The following is a 19,947-nucleotide window of genomic DNA, read 5'->3' as shown; positions in this document are numbered from 1 at the left end:
CAGCTGGGTGTGCCAGCCCACGAGCCCTGTGCCTGGCCATGCGTGTCCTGGGAGGTCTGCGTGAGGGAAGGGGATGGAGGGGCTGTCCCTATGCCATGGAGCTTACAGGCTGAGGCTGCAGGCTGATGAGAGCTGCATGGTTGGGCTTGCAGAGTCTCCAGTAAAACCAAGGCAGTCACTGAGTCAATATAGCTCACAGATTTTAATTAAATGGCCTCTAGTTAATTGGATTGGACTCCAGCTACTCCAGTGATGGATGCTGTGCTGCTGTCTGCCCAGTGACGGGAAACTTCTGCTCTGTCCGAGCGTGAGCAGGGCTGGGCAGCATCCCACCAGTGAGTGGCTCCTGGCCTCTTGTAGCCCAACCCCCAGGAGATGCCAGGTTTGAGTGGGCACTGCTCCATCCACTGTCGCCACCGTACCACACGCATCCATGTCCCCTTAAGCTGCCATGTGCTGTGGCTGCCAAGGACCTCGCTCTCTTGCTCAGTGCCCAGGCTGCTGCTCCCAGAGGAGCTGTGGGTTTGCCCTCCCTCTTGGCAGTGCCCAGCTGTCCTAGTGCCTGTGCACAGAAACTCTTCTGCTTCCAGGTCCGCCCTCTGCCCCGAGGAACCTGGTGTACAGCCTGCGGCAGTCATCGCTGGTGCTGGAGTGGAGTGCCCCTGCCGACGCGGGCGGCCGGAGCGACCTCACCTACAGCCTGTGGTGCGGGCGCTGCCCGGCGGCGCTGCGGGGCCGCTGCGAGCAGTGCGGCAGCAGCGTGGGCTTTGTGCCGCAGCAGACAGGGCTGGTGGGCCGCACCGTCACCCTGCTCAACCTGCTGCCTCACGCCAACTACACCATCCGCGTGGCAGCTGTCAATGGCGTCTCGGCGCTCAGCCCGCTGGCCGGGCAGCAGTACGCCGAAGTCAATGTCTCCACTGGCCTCTCAGGTACGGTGCCACTGGAGGTGGTTTGGTGCCTTGTCCCCGTGGCACCATGATGATACCTGTCCCCCATGCTCTTACATTTGGGGGTTGTAGAATTGTCAGGGTTGGAAGGGACCCCAAGGATCAGCCAGTTCCAACCCCCCTGCCATGGGCAGGGACACTTCATGCTATAGCAGGTTGCTCAGAGCCACATCCAGCCTGGCCTTATAAACCTTCAGGGATAGGGCTTCCACCTCCACCCTGGGCAACCTGTTCCAGTGTCTCATCACCCTCAGGGGGAAGAATTTCTTCCTGACATCCAGTCTGACCATACGAGTCTGCTCAGAGGCCAGGTCTGTGGCTTTGCTGCCAGGAGGACATGAGGTCTGGAGGCAGTGTGGGCACTGTCCTCAGGCTCTACATGCCTGATACCGTGCCAGTGCCCTGGTTCCTCTGAGATTGCTCTCAGTGGTGCTCAGCAGTGATGGGCAGCACAGGCAGGAGTGGGGATGGAGACCCAGCACTGCCAAGGGGTTGCTGGTTGGGGTGGTGGAGAGGTGAGGAGCTGCTGTGCTGGAGCCCATGGCCAAGCTGTCTCCACCATGCAGGCTCCCTTCCACTGCATGTTTTGTGTTTCTATTCCCTGATGTGGGGGAGGTGAGGGCCCAGCCTGAGCACATGGACCTAGCCCTAGGCTGGTGGGTTTGGTCCCTCCTCAGTTGCTGGCTATGCCCAAAGAAGCTGAGCCCTGGCTTGTTGTGTCCTTGTCTGCTCCTCCGTGGTTCCGTTATTAATTTGCATGAAAAGCCTTTGCCAAGCCACGGTTAATGGAGACAGATGATCCTCACGTACCTCTTGGCAGGAATTGGCCAACAATTTCATCTGAAGAGATTAAACTTTGATCTTGTTATAAATAATTTTCCCACCACTTGATCAAACGTTGTTGCCTGTGTTGTTGCTTTCTCTCCTCTCATACAACAATCCCTGCGAATCCGTTGGGTGGATGCTGTCTTGCAGATTGCTGCTCTTCAGGGGAGATGTCATTCCTCATTAGGGTCTTTGCTGCTCAAGGATGGATTTAGCTCTGAGAGGATCTTCTGTCCCCTGAGCTCAGGCTTATTCCTGAGCCAGAGCACAAGCTCAGGAAGGGTGAGCTCGATGAGGTTTAATGAGGCTCTAGCCTGGTGCTGGGTTCAGGGACCAGTGCTCAGGAGCTGTGCCCTCACCCAGATTTTCAGGTCTGATCTGGGGACAGGAGGGCAGCAAATGTCCCATTCCCTGCAAGGAGTGAAGCAACAAGTCTGTGATACCAACCCATGCTCTGGTGTTCATCTGTTTAATGCAGCTTTTCCTCAGGGCGAGTGGGAATCTCAGCCCCTTCCTCCACCCCACATACTCCTAAAGGAGCTGGAATGCACACACAGAATCTGGCATAATTAATCTCGTGATCTGCTCCAAATCAATGTCTCCTGTTGAGCTGTAAAGTCTCCAGATGCAGATGGTGGCTCAAAAGTAGCGGAGGTGCAGGAAAGGTCTTGGGACTCCTAATTTTATTGCTGCTGAAGGGGTCCCCTCCTGGGGCAGTGCTGAGCTGCTCCATCTGTGGGTGCCCAGTTCCTCTGGCTTTGGCACTGTGGGCAAGAAGTGACAGTGATGATTAACCTGTGCTGATTGGCAAAGAGGGAGAAAGGGTCTTCTCCTGCGGGGCTGCTTCTCTGTTGTCTTTAACACCCTTCTGGGGCAAGAGGCCCCCAGTGCAGGCAGGATGTAGTGCAGAGCCTTGCCTGGCATGGACAGCTTACAGACTATGCCATCTCTAGCAAGTCCTGAGCCCTGGAGCCCCTCATCTTTAGGGCCCACCACTGAAGTGCTGGATGGGGCCAGAGATGAGGAGCAAGGGAGCCCAGAGACGCCTGCTGCAGCTGTGACTTCCTCTGCGGCTGCCACGCAATGGGCTCGGGGAAGTCATCTCTGGCAGGAGGGGAGCTCTGGCTGCAGATACACAGCTTCAGAGGAAAAATTAAACAAAGAAGCATGATCCTGTTTAGCTGTCAGATCCCTGCTCCTCTAAATAGAACTCTGAGTGCAGCTTTGGCACTGCCCTTCCCCTTCAGCAGCCACCAGAGGGAATTAGCAGTTGTTCATTGTGTTTGCAGGGGAAAAGAGGAGATGCTATTTAGTCTGCAGGAGGCAAAATTAATACTGTGTTTTTTCTAATCTGGCCCCAGCATGGGACTAAATAAAAGTGTTTGAGGAGAGAAGGGAGCTGTTTACCTGCAGGAGCAGAGCTGCATTAGCTATGTAAATGTTCACTCCAGGACGATGTCATTTATATTCCCGGCAGGGATCGGCTCCTCACTTAGAGGGCTTTTAAATCTGCTGCAGATTAATAATGCAGCCAGTGCCGGATGCTCTCTGCTTGGAGAGACCCTGGAGAGGCAGCTTGTGCTGAGACAGGTCCTCTGAAGTGGACCTCTCTGCTGCAGCCACACCAGCCCAGCCCCAGCCAGCAAGGACGGTGGGTCCAGGGGACAAGGTGATGCTGGGGTGAGGGTCTGCACTCAGAATCACACAGAATCACAGAGTTATTGAGGCTGGGAAAGACCTCATCCAGTCCAGCCTATGACCTAACACCATGACATCAGCTAAACTGTGCCACCAAGTGCCATGTCCAATCTTCTCTTAAAGACCTTCAGTGATGGCAACTCCACCACCTCCCTGGGCAGTCCATCCCAGTGCTTAATCAGCCTTTCTGTGAAGAAGTGCTTCCTAAGCACAAAGCAGCCCTGGAGGAGCTGTGTGATGACTGATGAGGCTGCTTCTCTGGTTTGGACAGAAGGATGCTGGGGCAGGACTTGCCTGGGAGAGTGCCCAATGTGTTTTCTGTGTTGGGGTGTTGATCACTGGTGATGGAGGAGAGAGGCCAACCCTCCACTACAAGCTGTGCCACGGCACAGGGTGGCAGAGGCGTTCAGGGATGGTGGCAAGTTCTGTCTGCCCGACTGCTGCTCACCTCGTGTAGGGGGCGGTGGATGGCATGATGGACTGGTTGTGTCTGCTCCGGTTTGCTGTGGTCTGCTCAGCTGCCCCAGCTCCAAAAAGGTGTGGGGAGTGTTCCTGAGGACAGCTGGGTACAGGGGCTGGGCACCAAAGTGGCTCTTCCTGCAGGCACTCTGGGTTCAGCTCCATTTCAAGTGTTTGTTGTGTGTGTCCGAGGGCCCTCTCTGGGTTGTTCCATGCCAGGGCAGCTGCCCAGACCCCGTTTTATGCCTTTTCTGCTGATGCACTGTTAATTAAGAGGAGCAAACCCACATTCAGTGGAAAGGAGTTTATAAAATCAGGCAGAGTGGTGAATTATTTAATGTTTGCTTTTTCAGAATTGAGGCAACGTTAGGGGAGCTTAAAATATTGATGGGAAACATTTTTTTTTTCTCCCACAGTGTGAGATGCTTTATAGTCTGTGTGATTCTCTTTAATGCCTTTTAAACAAATTTGAGGCTAGTGCCTGCTTCTCTGGCAGGTACCATGGGGTCTGCTCTGCAGCCCCTCGCTGGCTGAGTCTGGTTTTTCCTGATGACCTTGTTAAGACTCAGGAGCTCTTATTCAGGTTTCTTCAGCCCCTTTGTGAGATGCAGAGGTGCAGGAGGGCATCTGTGTGATGTTTTATTGATGGGAATCATATCAACTAGCAAGGAGCACTTAACATGGTGTGCAGGAGCATCAGCCTGGCCTCAGCTGCCTGTGTCCCTTCTGCTTGTAAAACACTTGGTGACAGGTGCCCAAGCAGAAGCTGTGGGGTCGTGGTGGGGATTTCCCTGCAGCCCTGAAGGCTGTGAGCATGCCCCTGTGGGTCAGGGTCTGTCTGTGATGCTGGGGAAGGCAGGCAGGTGGGCAGGTGTGGACCAGGGGAGATGCTGTATTAGTGGCAGTGCTGCAGTCATCAGCTGCTTTCCTCTCTGCTTTTCCAGCACCAACTCCTGTCACTGACATCCGCACGGATAAGGTTGAGCAGAAGAGTGTCTCCTTGTCCTGGCAGGTGCCAGGCTTCCCAACCACCAACAGCACCGAGTATGAGGTCAAGTACTATGAGAAGGTAGGCTCTGGGCACCTGTTCCAGCTCTTGCTCATGCCCCAGCCCTCCCTGTCTGATTCCCAGGTGCTTCCCTCTCTAGCTAGATCTGCACTGTGGGAGTGTGGTGCCACCTGTGTCTCCTGGTGCCAGCAGTGCCATGGCTGCTGTGGCACCCAGTCACAGCCAGTCACCTGCCATGTGAAGACTGAAGAGTGGGAAAGGGAGGGAGTGTGTGTTTGGGGATGGTGCTGCTCTGAAGGCACCTGAAACTAAGAGGAGGGTTTCAAATGGGGGCCAAAAAGGTCTTTTCCTCTCTGGCAGCATTATGCAATCTGCTTATGCAGGGTTTAGGAAGTTTGGATTATTTGTAGAGTATGTGCTAGAGTGGTATTTTTTCCCCATCTATGGAGCAAGATCTAATGCTGACATCTCTCATCTTCATGGGGGGAAGAGCAAAGCCAATAATTTTCATTCTTTCTCTTTTGATGCCTTGGCTGGCTTCTTTCAAGGGCTTTGGAAATGTGAGGTTTGGGTGCTTGCCATTAGCCATCCAGGGACTGCTAAACAGTAGTGGGTTTCTAAATCTTTGGTGAGATGACACCAATGCTCATAACCTGTGCTCTGAGAAAGTGTTGGACCTTGTGGTCTCTGCTGGCTGAGGACTGAGTGGACCCCTGGGAATGGTGTTGCCCCTAGGGGAAGGGCCACAAGCAAACATTTTAATGACAGTCTCTTAAGTCTAAAATTAGCTGTTAGGTGAGAGGTGTGGTGGGCTGAGAGCTTTAGAAGAAGCACTGGTGGGCAGAGGGCAGGGACAGTGCTCCATATCCAAATGGATGTGGTTTATGACACAGTTCTGCAGATCACCTTCTCTGCGTGTGCTCAGGCTCCTCACGGAGCCGATTAGGCAGCACGCAGTCGGTGCAGGTGACACGTTGGCATTCTGCACTTGGAAACAAGCTCCCTTCAAGCTGATTCATATTAATGTGACTTTCAGTATCTGATGGCTTTGAAAGGAGGAATCCGTGGGTGAGGGCTAAGGCTGAAGCCTGAGACAGTAATTCCTGTGCAAATGGGCTGCAGCAACCGGATCCTGGGGTTATGTGAGATGAGAAACTTCCCTGCTTGGGCAGGGAATCCAAACGATGGTTTAGCCATTAGTCACTGAAATGAGGCTCTTGATGCTGACACAAAATCAACTTAGTTCCTAATCTTTGCTTGTGAAGCCATACTTGAGCTATGGAGATCAAGGGGAAATGTGTATTGAATGGTAAAGGCTTTTGACAGCCAGGTGCCCGGCCCTGGGAGCAGTGTGGTGAGTGGATGCTGCCTGTGCCTATGCCAGGGATGTGCACTGGGACTGGTCTGCAGCGTAATGAGGCTCCAGCACATCTGAGGCTGATGCTGAGGCTGCAGGGGGTGGCCTGGGCCTGCTCCTGGTGGGAAGTGGCCTCGGATAACCCTATCTTGGGGCTGCGGCACCATTGGTCTCGACTCTGGCCAGGGAGGTTTGTTCAGAAGCAGCCAGCTTGGCTGAGATGATTCCCAGGGCAGCTGTGCAGCAGCACAAGAAGTTTGTGGGAGCTCACAGGAGGCTGGGACCTGTGCTGCTTTGCAGACCACAGGAGGCAGAGGTGTGGGGATCTACTTCTCTGGCAGGTGAAAGTGTCAGAGTCACTGAGTGGTTCCCCTGGCTGAGCAGAGCCCACCCTGCCCCTTGCCAGCTATTTGCCTTTAGCCAGAGCAAAGGGGCCTGCAGGCAATGGGCAAGTGAATAAAATCCTGGAGAGCAGGACTGCTGGCAAAGCCACCTGCCAGCTTGGATCACCCAGCCTGTGCTAACACCCCTGTATTTGCTCCAGAGCTCCAGTAGTCATCGCAGGGGAGTGGGAAGGGGCTAGACAGTGCCGGCAGCCGAGCCCTGGCATGGGGGCAGGCAGGAGGAAAGGAGCCGTGCGGGGTGGCACAGCTGCTCCCCACCACCCCACCCTCCCTCCGCCTTCACAGCACATCATCTGGCTCCATCTGCCATTGCATGTGACCTTTCCATGTAATTTCTATTAATGAGACATCCAGCAAATGTATTCTTTCCGGGGAAGGTTTTATGTTTAGACAGCCTGTCCTGATGGGACCCGGGGGCGCGGATACAGCCGTGCCGTGCCCGCGCCGTGGCACAGCTGTCAGCTCAGCTAGATCTTGGGTACCTCATTACTTCCCAGGATCAGAGAGATCAAAGTTACTCGACTGTGAAAACCACATCCCCGGCCGTGACGGTCAATAACCTGAAGCCTGGCACCCTCTACATCTTCCAAGTGCGCACATCCTCCTCGCCGGACTACGGAGGCTCCAGCCCCAGCATTGAAGTGGAGACGCTGGCAGAGCGTAAGTGCTGCCCAGGCTGGGGACTCTCACACCTTTCTGCAGCCTGAGGTGCTTTGAGCTGAGCTGTGAGGATGCTGCTACTCCTTCCCCACATGCTCCTTTCAGTCTGCTCTACAGTCTGGAGAAGAGAAGACTGAGAGGGGATTTAATAAGTGTTTATAAATACTTGAGGGCTGAGTGTCAGGAGGGAGGGCACAGGCTCTGCTCAGTTGCAGAGCAGCACCTATTCCTCTGGTTCTGCTGCTCCACATCCAAGAGCACAGACTACCCAGGATGTGCTGTTAATTGTGTTTTCCTGTGTGATTCTAACAAGGTGGCTTCTGCTGGTTGACTTGTCCCGGAGGTGTCTGTCCTCACTCTCCTCAGTGCAACATCAGTGAGGGCAGCCAGTCTCTGGCTGCTCTCCTCTGTAGAGGCTGGGAACAGTGTCTGCTCTTTGACTGAGGTTGCCCAAGAAAGTGCTTGGCAGAGCAAAGTATACCTGGGGGTTGTTCTGCCTCGGTGTGATGTTGGTGCTGGAACAGATCTCACCAGGTCCCTTTTGTGGGGCCACCAAACAGGCACTGGAAGGGAGTGAATGTCAGTCCCTGCTGGTGTAGCTGCTGAGGGCATGATCCTGCCCAGATCTGCAGAGCCGTGCAGCCTACAGTGGTGCAGCAGAGACAGGCTGGGTGGCTACACAGGTTGCAGCAGGGCCAAACTAGAGATCCAGCTGGCTGTGGCTGTGTGCCCCAGGGCTCAGGAAGCACTTGGCTTATTAGCTGCTTGGCTGAATGAGGCTGGCCAGTGTCAGTGTTATTTGCTGGGGCTTTTCCTTTTCAGTTCCCATTCATAACTCCAGTCCAGAAGCACCTCATTTCACTGGCTGAAAGAGGGCTTGGAGAGATGGTTGGGCTTCAGCTAATAACCCACCCTGGCTGGAAATGAAAGCCCTGAGTGGCTGGCTCAGTACAGCTCTCACAGATTGTGTTTAACAGGGCTTTAAATTGCATCCATTTGCCACACAGAAGACATTTTCAGAATGAATTGAAGCCAATAAAAGTTTTATATAGAATGTAGCTTTCTGATACCCCTGTTTGCAAAAGCAGGAAGGGAAGGAATTAATGTGATGAAGGAAAGCTATTTGTAAGCCATAACTTTTAACACGTCCCTCGGATAATCAGGAGCCTTTCCTTGGCACCAATTACCAAACCAGGAGCCCAGGGTGGCAGTGGAGGGCTTGCTCCATCCGTGCCCGCAGTGCTGCCCACACGTTGGTCTGACTGCACCAGCTCCAGCCTCCAAAACCAGACCACAGTGTGAGCTCTGTGAGGATGGTGAGAAGTAAGCCTGGGCTGTGGGTGAGCTGTCCCACAGCCTTGCTAGAGGATGCAGGCTGGCGCTGGGAGGAGCGTCCGGGGCTGCCCCACGCTGTGCTTCCCTCCTGCAGTGCCGGTGGCGTCCAGCGAGCAGAACCCTGCCCTCATCATCGCCGTGGTGGCTATCGCGGCGCTGACGGTGCTGGTGTCCGTCGTGATCGGCGTGATGGTCTGGAGGAGGTGAGCAGAGCTGGGGTGGGGCCCGAAGAGGCTTGGGCTGGGCTGGGGGACTGAGGTGAGCAGGGCGCAGTGCTGGCTGTCAGCCTGGGGGCTGGGGGAGCTGCCTGCAGGCTCCTCATGCTGTGAGGCTGGGCTGCTCCTAGGGGCTGCCGCTTGAGGCTTTTACCCCCAGCCAGGGGCTGCTGCCCAGGTCATGGTTTGCATCTTCACTCTCGTTTCAGACAGTGTGGGTACAGCAAGGCCAGCCAGGATGGGGACGAGGAGCTCTACTTCCATTGTAAGTGGGGCCTGGGCACCACAGCCGGTTCGGCTGCGTGGGGATCTCTCTGTTCATTGCTGTATTGCCCATCTCCCCACAGAGCAGCCCTGAGCCCCAGCTCCCACAGCATTTCCATCCCCTGTCGTCCTGGAGTAGGGGCTCAGCACAGAGAGCTCTGGGCAGCTTCCTCAGCCAGTGTCCATCCTGCACTCAGGTCACTGCTGCGCCGAAGGGAAGGGAACTGTGCTCAGTTTTCCACAGGGTGCAGGAATTATTCCCTCAGCCTTCCACAAATGGCTGCAGGATGCAGCTTTTTTTCCTGGGGCTACTCCTGGTTATGGAGCAGCAACAATTTTACAGACAACACATGTCAAAGCAAATTCAGATGTCAGGACTGATGAGTTTATCTGATTCCTGGCATATGTCTGTGACGCACGCATATGCTCTCCTGCTCCCCCAAGCATTTCAGAGGCAGCAGAGCCTGCATGCTCCTTGGGTGCAGCTTGGCCTCCCCTGTCTCTGAAGAGCCCTGTGCTGCAGAGCTGCCCTTGGGAGTCTTCCTAAGGCTTCCTGTGCAGGGTGAGGGGAGAGCAGCAGCTTCCTGCTCTTGAGACAGTGAATGGAGTGGAGATGGAAGGGAAGCCTTGCATGGTGTGACCCTTTCCTGGAGCATTACTGTTTGCCCATCTGCTGGTCCTGGCCAGGCCAAACAGCTCATGTGAAATGTGCCTTACCCTCCTGGCCTTGTCCAGGAAGAGAGCAAGCTTGGCAGAGCTCTAGCAGAGCCAGGTGAGCGGCAGAGCTCTAGCAGAGCCGGGTGAGCAGCAGAGCTGAGGTACTTTGGCTATTGCTTTGGCTGCTTGTTCTCAGGAGATGAGAGCTGGGGTTGTGAGGAAGCCCCAGCAAGCAGGTAGCCGTTTCTCCTGCAGAGCTTTGCAGGGGTTCCTGCCAGCAGGTCAGGCTCATTCCATGGGTTCTCCTGGATGTGCCCCCAGGCAGGGTCAGTCACCTGGAGCAGATGGTTGGGTGCCTGTGGGAGGCATTTTGCTGCCCATGCTGCTAGTTGAGGGGTCCTGGAAGGTGGCTGCTGTTCATTGTTATAGTGATCTGTCTTAGAGGTCTTGGGAATGTTGATGATTTGGATAATTGAGGATTAGTATGGGTGGCAGAAAGGCTCAGTCTGGGCAGGAGCTGCACTGGAGCGAAGGAACTACTCCTCTTTACCCCAGGGGTTGTGGCAGTGGAGCGGAGCGATTAGGCTCATTTAATGGCACCAGGAATTTCCTAGCAACCTTAAAATCAAGTCTTTGGCTTTGCTTGTCCAAAGGTGGCCAGTCAGTCCTGCCAGCAGCCCCAGACATGGGTAACTTGCCAGGGACAGCTGGGCAGGAGTACTGCTGAGCCTTTCTCACGCCTCCTTTCTGCCTTTTCCTGCAGTTAAAATACCCACCAGGAGGACCTACATCGATCCTGACACTTGTGAAGACCCCATGCAGGCTGTGCACCTCTTTGCCAAAGAGCTGGATAATGCTAATGTTAAAATTGAGAGGATCATTGGGAAAGGCAAGTCCCCCCTCGCTGGCCCCTCTGTGGCCATGCTGTGCTGCGGGGTGGTGGCTGTGCCACTGGCCATGTGTGTGCCCACCTGGAGCACTCCCCTCTTGCCCCAGCACACAGGGCCATGGCAGTGCCACAGCATCACAGCTGTGGTCCTGCCAAGGCTACAGTGCTGTAGGGCACTGCTCCTCTGGCCCTGTAAGCACTGCAGGCCTCTGCTCTTGCTCTTGTCTGGAGGGTCCACGTGTTCAGGGGTAGGTGGGAGTGGGGCTGCTGAGGGTTGTGTTCAGGAGCTCGGCTTTGCCTTCACATTTGTTTGTCTGAGGTACCAGGAAGAGCCAGGCATGAGGTGTGGGCCAGAAAGCATCAGCAGTTACCTGCACCTGGGCAGTTTGACAGCAGCATCCAAACTATTTATAAGTGTGTGAACTTAATGATTTATTGATTTTCATCGACTTCACTGCCTAAAACTTAAAAGCAAATTAAAATCCCCTCACTGGGCCCTGGAGCCTGAATTGCTAATGTGCACCAGGACAGGGGGAACATGATTATTCTCTGTCATTCCTTTTCCTAAAGATAAATTCAGCTGCAGAAAAGGAAGAGGTGGTGGAAGGGGGAAGGGCTTGCCCCCAGCTTTAAGGAGAATGGTGAAGGAAAGAGGACACTGAGGACAAGAGGAGGTTATCTTTGTAGCTGCTGAGTGGAGCAGCTGAGACTAACCTCCCAGACCTCTGAGAAACAAATTGGGGTTTGAAAAAACAAGGCAAACTAGTCAGGAAAGCATTTAAATATAAGAAATTTGGGAGGGTGTTTGTCTTGCTGCTGACCTAACAAGCACCTTGCTGTTCAAATCAATAAAGCTCTTCAGAGCTACAAGTCTTTTGCTGTAAAGCCAATATTGGCCTTTTATGTTGGGAATTTGGTAGCTGCTGTTGGGAAGTGTCTGGCTGTGCAGGGCAGGACCCTCCTGGCTCTGCTGAGCTCTATCCTGGAAGGAGCAGAGCTGAAACTGGGATCAGGACGGGCCAGACTCAGGGAGCCCAAATGCAGTGGCTGTAGGCTGCTCTGTTCATGGGAGAAAGCACAGCATGCACTTGAGCAGTGTGGGGAGATCAGCTGAGAGGTGTAGAGAGAGAGGGAAGAAATTCCATTGTGTTGTCACTCGTGTTTAGAGTCACATGCTGGTGCTAAACTTGTGCTGAGGGCTGCGTTCAGCAGAGGGGGAAGGTGAGAGAACAGACTCTGCGGGGGCAACCTGCAGCCATGCAGGGCTGAGGTCACGGATTGGCAAATCCCCTGATTTCCAATGGGAAGATCTTGCTTGTCCACAGCAGCAGGACTCAGCACTGGTGCTGCAGGAATGCACCTCATGGCCTCAGAGCAAAGCAAGTATTCCCTGGAGGAGAGCTGGGAGGGCCACATCAGCATGGCCATGGCTGCTGGGTAACTCCTCTCTCTGCTGTGCAGGGGAGTTTGGGGAGATCTGCAGGGGCTGCCTGAAGCTTCCCAGCAAGCGTGAGCTGCCCGTGGCCATCCAGACCCTGCGGGCAGGCTGCTCCGAGAAGCAGCAGCGCTTGTTCCTGGCAGAGGCCAGCACCATGGGGCAGTTCGACCACTCCAACGTCATCCGCCTGGAGGGGGTCATCACCAGAGGTGAGGGGTTCCTCATCACTAGAGGTGAGGGGTTCATCATCACCAGATGTGAGGGGTTCCTCATCACTAGAGGTGAGGGGTTCATCATCACCACATGTGAGGGGTTCATCATCACCACATGTGAGGGGTTCCTCATCACTAGAGGTGAGGGGTTCCTCATCACTAGAGGTGAGGAGGTTCATCATCACCAGAGGTGAGGGGTCCTGGCTATGTGGCACAAGCAGCCTGAGCCATGCATGCTGGAGAAGGGCTCCTGTGCAGCCTTGAGCTGCTGCTGCTTTGGAGCAGTGCCCTGGTGCTGGAGGTGCCATGCTGTTGCTCTCTGGCAGTCAGCTGTTTCCTCCTATATTGGCTATATTAGCCTTCTGATGATTAATAAAATGCTTACAGCCAGAGGAATAAATCCAGGTAGCAGAGCTGGCTTAGCAGCAGAGCTGTGCGCTCCTCATAAAAGCAAATTGAAGTGAGGCTCTTGTCAGAGGAACAGATGACTCTGCTCCTGGCTCCCATGGGAGTGTGTGTGCTGAACTAGGCTGTGAATGCTGGAGTTAAATGGATCCCCCTGCAAACCCAGCAGCACAGGAGCACCGCTGCTGATTTCAACCAGCCTGTTGTTAGGTAAGGAGGTGCTTCTGCTCTCAGTCAGGGGCTGAGCTGGTTGCTTTTGCTTTCACTAAGTGAAGTGATTCTGTGTCCTGATAAAAGGAGCATCTGGTATTGGGACCCACTGGATTCCCAGCTGGGTACCACAGGAAAGCCTCAGACCCAGTGCTGGCTGCAAACTGCCTGAGCTGAAGTTCTCACCTGAGCCAGCCGTGCTGGAGGGTGGCACTGGATTTCTGACACCTGCAATGGGCAGGACTCATGCTGTGCTCCTTGTCTGTCCATGCAGGGAGCACCATGATGATAGTGATGGAGTACATGGGGAATGGTGTGCTGGACTCGTTCCTCAGGGTGAGTGCCGGCAGCTGGTGGTAACTGTGGGGCTCTGCCACCCCCTCAGGCTCTGCTGGCCATAACTGCTTCAGCTGGGCATTGCTCACCTTTGGCTTTTTCTCTTCTTTTTTACAGAAACACGAGGGACAGTTCACAGCCACCCAGCTCATCTGCATGTTGCAGGGGATTGCCTCTGGCATGAAGTACCTGGCAGAGATGGGATACATACATAAGAGCCTTGCTGCCCACAAAGTGCTGGTGAACAGTAGCCTGGCATGCAAAATAACTGGTTTCAGACAGCCACAAGAAGATAAGATGGAGACCATCTTCTCCACCATGGTAAGCTGCACTTCCAAATTCTGTTGTCAGCATCCCCCAGAAGCAAAGTGCTGGCACAATGGCTGCAGGGCTCTGGGGCAGAGCTGTCCTGGCACTGGTGTGCTGCTGGTAAGGAGCAGCCAGCTGAGCGTGGGGGTTGGAGAGCCCAGCAGGAGCCCTGGCTGCTGGCACTGTGGTGCAGCAGGGCTGCAGCTCAGGAGTGGGGAGTCTCCCCACTGTTAATTACAATTAGTGGTGTCTGTCACCTGCTTCCCTATGGTGCATCCAGAGAGCTCTGTGGATGCCAGGATGGGGATGGCTAATTACAGGAGAGCAAGCCAGGGTGTATGGGCTGTGTGTCTGCATGGCTCTGAGCTGGTTTTCCTTAAATATGAATGCAGAAAATGCCCTCAGCTCTGCTCAGAGGCATTCTCCCCTGCTCCCATATAGCATGACATAGCCTGGCCATTTTGAAACAAATTGAGGCAAAAGTTTTCTCTTAGCCCTAAACCTGCCTGTGGCTCATTCAGTGTCCATCCCTGTGGTGCTGAGCCGGGCATAATGAATGGCCACCCGGGAACTGCATCCATTGCTCATGTACTGCTGTGCCAGCTCATCACCTCTCCTCCTCTTCTGCCCATTCAGCGTGGGAAGAGCCTGGTGCTGTGGTCAGCCCCTGAAGCCATCCAGTATCACCACTTCAGTCCAGCCAGTGACGTTTGGAGCTTTGGCATTGTCATGTGGGAAGTGATGTCCTACGGCGAGAGACCCTATTGGGACATGTCCAACCAGGACGTGAGTCTGTGGTGGCCGCATGGTAGATGATGATGTTGCCACCTCTGATGGTGTGTGGGTGGCTCCCTGGTGTGTGGAGCAGCTGCTGCTGCAGCTGCTGCTGCTCCCAGATGGGGTGTGAAAGGAGTTTTGCCCCAGGGCTTTGCCTGTGATCATCATCACAGCGCCTGACTGCAGCCCTTTACCTCCTCTGCCCTCCTCTGCCGCTGCAGGTGATGAAGGCTGTGGAGGATGGGTTCCGCCTGCCTGCCCCAGTGAACTGCCAGCCGCCCCTGCACCAGCTCATGCTTGACTGCTGGCAGAAGGAGCGCAGCCAGAGACCCAAGTTCTCACACATCCACAACATCCTGAGCAAGATGGTGCAGAGCTCAGAGCCCCCGAAGTGTCCCACCTCCACCTGCACCAGGTGACCACCCTGTGGCTTCACTGCTGCTTGTCCTCCTGCTCCCTGCTGGACCCAGCTTAGCCCTGCAGTGCCCTGCTGCCTGCTCACTCCCCTGCTGCCTGCTCACTCCCCTGCTGCCAGCTCACTGCCCTGTTCTGTTGACAGGTCCCGCAGCACCTCCATCCCCCTCACCCAGCGCACCTTCTCAGCCTTCCCATCCTTCAGCTCCGTGGGTGAGTGGCTGGAAGCCATAGAAATGGGCAGGTACAAGGACAACTTCACTGCTGCCGGCTACTGCTACCTGGAATCAGTGGCCAGGATGACAGCCCAGTAAGTGAACTGGTTTCCTGGCTCCATAACCTTGTGTTGCTGGGTGCTCTACCCTTCAGTGATGGTCAGACATCACTGGACAAGAGGACAGGTCTGCAGTCTGTAACAGCTTGCTGGGGTGGGGTGGCCTGCATGTCTGACCTGCTGGTTTTGAAGCACAGATTTAAACCTGGAGTTTGTGACTTCAGTTTCTGGCCCGTCCCCACCAGAGAGCAGAGGCTGTTGAGTGCTGTTGGCTGATAACCTCACATGCAGCATAGGATGCAGAGCCAGGAGCTGCCTCATGCTTGGTCTGCTGCTGGCATGCATTACCTGTGGGTGCCCTGCCAGGGTCGGTGCTGCCTTGGCTGGGGCAACAGGCTGGGGACTTGTTACTCCAGCAGGTCCTCAGGAGCCTGGTGGTGTGAAACCTGCGCTGGGAGCAGCTGGTGCTGGGGCACTTCACCTTGGGGGCTCATTCCTCACGGCTGACGTGGGGCTCGTTTTGCAGAGACATCCTCAGCCTGGGGATCACACTGCCAGAGCACCAGCAGACCATCCTGAGCGGCATCCAGACCCTGCGGGCCCAGGTGATCCAGATGCACGGCCGAGGCGTGCAGGTGTGAAGAGCCCCCAGAGAGCTGCAGCGCCCTGACCCAGCTCCCGGGGAGGAGAGAGCCAACCCCAAGCCAGACCGAATCTCTGAAGCCTGGTGGGCTCAGGTGGGGTGTAGGATTCACTGGGCTGCTGTTGAATAAGTCATTCCATGTGGCAGGAGAGCAGGGCTTCCCGGCCCCCATGCTTGGGGGGTTCCTGGAGGTGAGTGGTGTGCTGAGGTGGATGCAGCTCTCCCAGCACTGGTTTGTGAGATGCAGAGCTGCCATTCCCTCTGGGAACTGGGTTACAGGGTGGATGGACATTTGTGCATTGTTGTAATCCAGGGCTGACAGCATTTTCTATCTTGCATCCTACTGGTGAGATCCATGGGTATTTTTATACAAGCTGACATGTTCTAGCAACCCCACGAGGAGCTTTTATTGCTTTTATTTTTAGAGACCAGAGCACAGCTCACACCCAGCACCCAACTTCTGGAAGGTGACTTTCCCCATCTGCTATGCTGAAGGAAATTCATTCCCAGCCGTGTCCCTTCCGCTCCAAGAGTTCCTTCACTGAGCCTTGATGCCACAGTTGGTGAACAAAACCAAATATTCTCCACTAAAGTGCAGAGTAAATGGTGCTGAATGTTGCTAAGGCTCTCTCGGCTGGACAATTTCAGGGGAAGAAATTGAAAGCTTTGATGAAGAGAGCCTTAGCTGAGAGAGGGCAAGCGGTGGAGCCCTTGGGCAGGGAAGGGAATAGCAGCAGGAGTGTCCTGCTTTGCTGTCCTGCTCACTTTCCCACTGCTGGGCAGAGGTCCATGCCCAAGGACTGCAGTGCCAGTGCACCCTGCAGTGGAGTGCACCCAGGTCTGGGTGTTTGAGGTAGCAGCAGGGGCTATGCTAAAGGGACCATGGCCCCCAGGTGGGTGCTGGGGCTTGGGCAGAAGTGGGCATTGCATCTGTGGCATCCCTGAAAGCCTGCTGTGCCATCTAGGCATAATCCAGGGCACATCAGCACTTTATCTGGTTGCAGAGGTAGCGTGGTGCTGCCCGCCTCACGCGCTGATGCAGCCCCGAGCCCTGACGGAAGACATAAATAGCATCTGCTTAATCATGGAACTTCCCTTGAAGTTAGTTAATTAAATGGGTCTTTGCAGCCTTGTTCAGAGTTTTGTAGGCCTTTTATTATCATCTGTAAGTACTGTGAGTGAATTATTAATGATGAAAGGCAAAGATTTACAAAGGGAACGGATTGCTGTGGGAGATGTTCACAGCGCAGCTGGAAATCTGCTCCAGTCAGATCTTCCTGGCAGCCTGCTCCAGAGGATGGGATCTGAACCACCACTGAGCCAAGGGCCCTATGGCAGCCTCTCACCCTGCCCTGGTGTCTTCCTTCTCTCCCAGTTCATGGTCAAGCAGAGTGGCACAGCTGTGGGTGCCAGTGGCTATCCCATGACCCATGTGCCCTGGCACCGTAGGGATCCAGCTTCAGCTTGGCAAAGCCTTAGTCATGGTGCTTTCATTCACACCTGCCCTCAGGCTCTTCTGGCTCAGCTGGATCCAGGAGTGCTCCAGACTAGCAAGATTTCACTTCTTTACATATTTTAGCTTGATTGTGTCAGAGATCAGAACTCTCTGCCTGATCTTTGCCAACCAGTGGCCACAAGAAGCTGCCAGTTGCTGTTGGTCTCTCCATTCTCTGCCCCAGGCCCTGTTCCTGGGCAGTGCTGTGGTGAGCACCACACACTCCTGCTGCTCTTGGTTGTGCCACGGTGCAGGCTGGTGAGAAGAGCACAATTCCCTGTGCAGGATTTGAGCTCCCAAGGGCACACATGAGGGGGGCTGTGAACCAGCACAGCCAGGCATGAGCAGAGCTGGAGGCAGGAGCTTGTCCCGTGGCAGTGGAGCTGTCCCAGCTTTGGGCAAGTGCTGGGCAGACTCCAGAGAGTTTGCTGCTCTCTGGGGTGAATAAGCTCTCTCCTGCCCCCTCTGCAGCTCCAACATTCCCCTGTGTCACCTGGGCAGGTTTTTAACAGAAATACTTTGTCTTTACTTTGGCCCTTGCCTGCTCTGGTTGGTCACTCACCATCCTGCTGCTCTGCACCCAGAAGAGTAATTAATGGTGAACTGAAACCTTCATTTGGTAGAGATGCCAGATCCTGAGGATCAAGTGCAATTTGTATGCTCTTTATGTTTACATTTTATCTATAGAGAAAATTTTATTATCCTTCTCCAAGCAGGGAGTTGGACCAACTTGATTCCAGAGCCTCTCTCCCTCCTCCCTGCCCCTTGTCTTGTCTGCCAGGGTCTCCAGCAGGGAGGTCACTGCTGAGGGGTTGGCTCCAGCTTGGTGCAGTTGCTTTCAAGGAGGGCTGGGAAAAGCCAGGGCTTGGTGGCGAGGTGACAGAGCTTCAGAGTCTGCCAAACTGACTGTGGATCCCTTGGGAAGCTGCCGTGGCTGTGTGGGCAAGAGGCCCATGGCTGCTGAGCTGTGCCCAGGCAGCAGCCCCACAGCCCTCAGTGCTGCGTGCTCTGTAACCATGTGCTCGGTGCTGGAGCTCTCCCAGTGCAATCGAGACCATCTTTCAATCATTTAGTCTTTCCCCCCCTGGATTAGGCTCCTGGACTGCATTCTCCAGCACAATCAGAACTGAAGGTGCAATTTCTTTCTCTGAGTCTCTGGAGCTGTTCCCTGTGTTTAATTACTTTTCTGACTCGCTCTGGTGAGGGACTGGGATCTGCTCCCGCTTTCTGGGCGGGGGGAGCAGGCTCTAACTCAGCACAAACAAGAGGTGCTTGCATTCCTGGGCTCTCCTTCAAGAAAGGAAGGAAAAAGCCCACAATGAAGGTGCGTGCTCTAGGCCGAGCTTGTTGCAACAATAAACACTTTTAATTGAGCTCCTCGTCAACCCTGAAGGTAATAAAATGAGCAAATTAAGCTATAGATTGTTGTTATGATTTTAAAATTAACTTGCATCCTCTCAGCATCTCTCTTTGGGGAGGTATTCGATGCCTCCTGATTAAATTAATTAGCAACACTGTTTGGAAGCTGCTCGACCAAGGGAAATACCTCAAAATCATTTCAGTCTCTGCTCAGCCAGCCTCTGCTGCCAGGCTCCTTCCACTGAGCTCCTTCCTGGATCTTCTGTGCTGCTTCCCTCCAGGAGGATGGATCCTGACCCTGTGGCTGCTCTGGCTGCTGTGTCCTGCAGGATCAGACCCTATGGAATGAGTAGGGGGAGGGACAGCATTAGGGTAGGAGTTGCTCTGGAGCCTGATGGGGAAGCTCTGGTCACATTCCCCTGGCACAGCTGAGTGTGGGCTCCGCCACCCCAGCACCCTGCAGCACCCCTGGCACGGAACTAAAACTGGAATCAAGGTGGTTCATCTCCAGATGCTTTTTGATATTCATTAACCATGTGTTATATACTGTAAATACCTACTTGAGAAGTCAATCTATATTTTTCTAAGCTCAGAACAAATGTAATATACTATCATAAGGGACACTGTGTGCATTTCATGTTTGAACTATAGTCAGACATCTCCAGGGAATCACAGTTGGGTTGGGATAATTAATAATGATAATAATAATCATAATGGTAAGAATAAGAGTACTAATGATAAATGGTAATAAAGATCTATTGGCATTTTTGTTAATTTTGTATTTATTGAACCATGTTTCAAGACTGCAATAATGAGCTATCTAAACACCTGAGTAAAACCAAGCCCTCGTTCTGCCTTGCTTTGTCTGTGTGGGTCATTTCGGCTTTAGCGTGGGTAGCAGGGGGCGGGTGAGGACTGCTCTTAGTCACAGCAAGGTGGGAAATGATGCCCAATTAGCTCCCTGGTGTGCTGGAGGAGAGCCTTAGCTCCTGCTGCAGAGGTGGCACTCGAGGTGGTGGTTGGGATTGTTCAGTTTGGAGAAGAGGAGGCTCCAAGGAGACCTTATTGTGGCCTTATTGGGGGCTACAGGAAAGCTGGTGAGGGACTGTTTAGGGTGTCAGGTGGCAATAGGACTAGGGGGAATGGATCCAAGCTAGAGGAGGGCAGATTAGATGTCAGGAAGAAGTTCTTCACCATAAGGGTGGTGAGACACTGGAACAGGCTGCCCAGGGAGGTGGTGGAATCCTCATCCCTGGATGTTTTTGAGGTGAGGCTGGATGTGGCTCTGGGCAGCCTGATCTAGTGTGAGGTGTCCCTGCCCATGGCAGGTGGATTGGAACTGGATGATCCTTG

The 19,947-nt window shown here is 54.2% G+C and overlaps 1 protein-coding gene across 1 annotated transcript in view; it reads left to right on the top strand.

Annotated features, from left to right (window-relative positions):
* The window catches only part of EPHA10 (EPH receptor A10), a 35,781-nt gene extending 16,360 nt beyond the window's left edge, over nt 1-19,421 (top strand). The window contains exons 4-16 of the mRNA XM_054170338.1: nt 591-932; nt 4,877-5,001; nt 7,200-7,362; nt 8,792-8,900; nt 9,122-9,177; nt 10,597-10,722; nt 12,184-12,369; nt 13,262-13,323; nt 13,441-13,644; nt 14,269-14,418; nt 14,631-14,824; nt 14,969-15,133; nt 15,624-19,421. Of these exons, the coding sequence (XP_054026313.1) occupies nt 591-932; nt 4,877-5,001; nt 7,200-7,362; nt 8,792-8,900; nt 9,122-9,177; nt 10,597-10,722; nt 12,184-12,369; nt 13,262-13,323; nt 13,441-13,644; nt 14,269-14,418; nt 14,631-14,824; nt 14,969-15,133; nt 15,624-15,738 (1,997 nt within the window). The 3' untranslated portion in view covers nt 15,739-19,421. The remainder of the gene's footprint in view (nt 1-590; nt 933-4,876; nt 5,002-7,199; nt 7,363-8,791; nt 8,901-9,121; nt 9,178-10,596; nt 10,723-12,183; nt 12,370-13,261; nt 13,324-13,440; nt 13,645-14,268; nt 14,419-14,630; nt 14,825-14,968; nt 15,134-15,623) is intronic.
* Nucleotides 19,422-19,947: the final 526 nt, after the last annotated feature.

Source organism: Dryobates pubescens, chromosome 20, assembly GCF_014839835.1.
Source record: "Dryobates pubescens isolate bDryPub1 chromosome 20, bDryPub1.pri, whole genome shotgun sequence".
Lineage (NCBI taxonomy): Eukaryota > Metazoa > Chordata > Aves > Piciformes > Picidae > Dryobates > Dryobates pubescens.
Note: the sequence above shows the minus strand (reverse complement) of the source record. Positions and strands in the feature narration are given on the sequence as shown.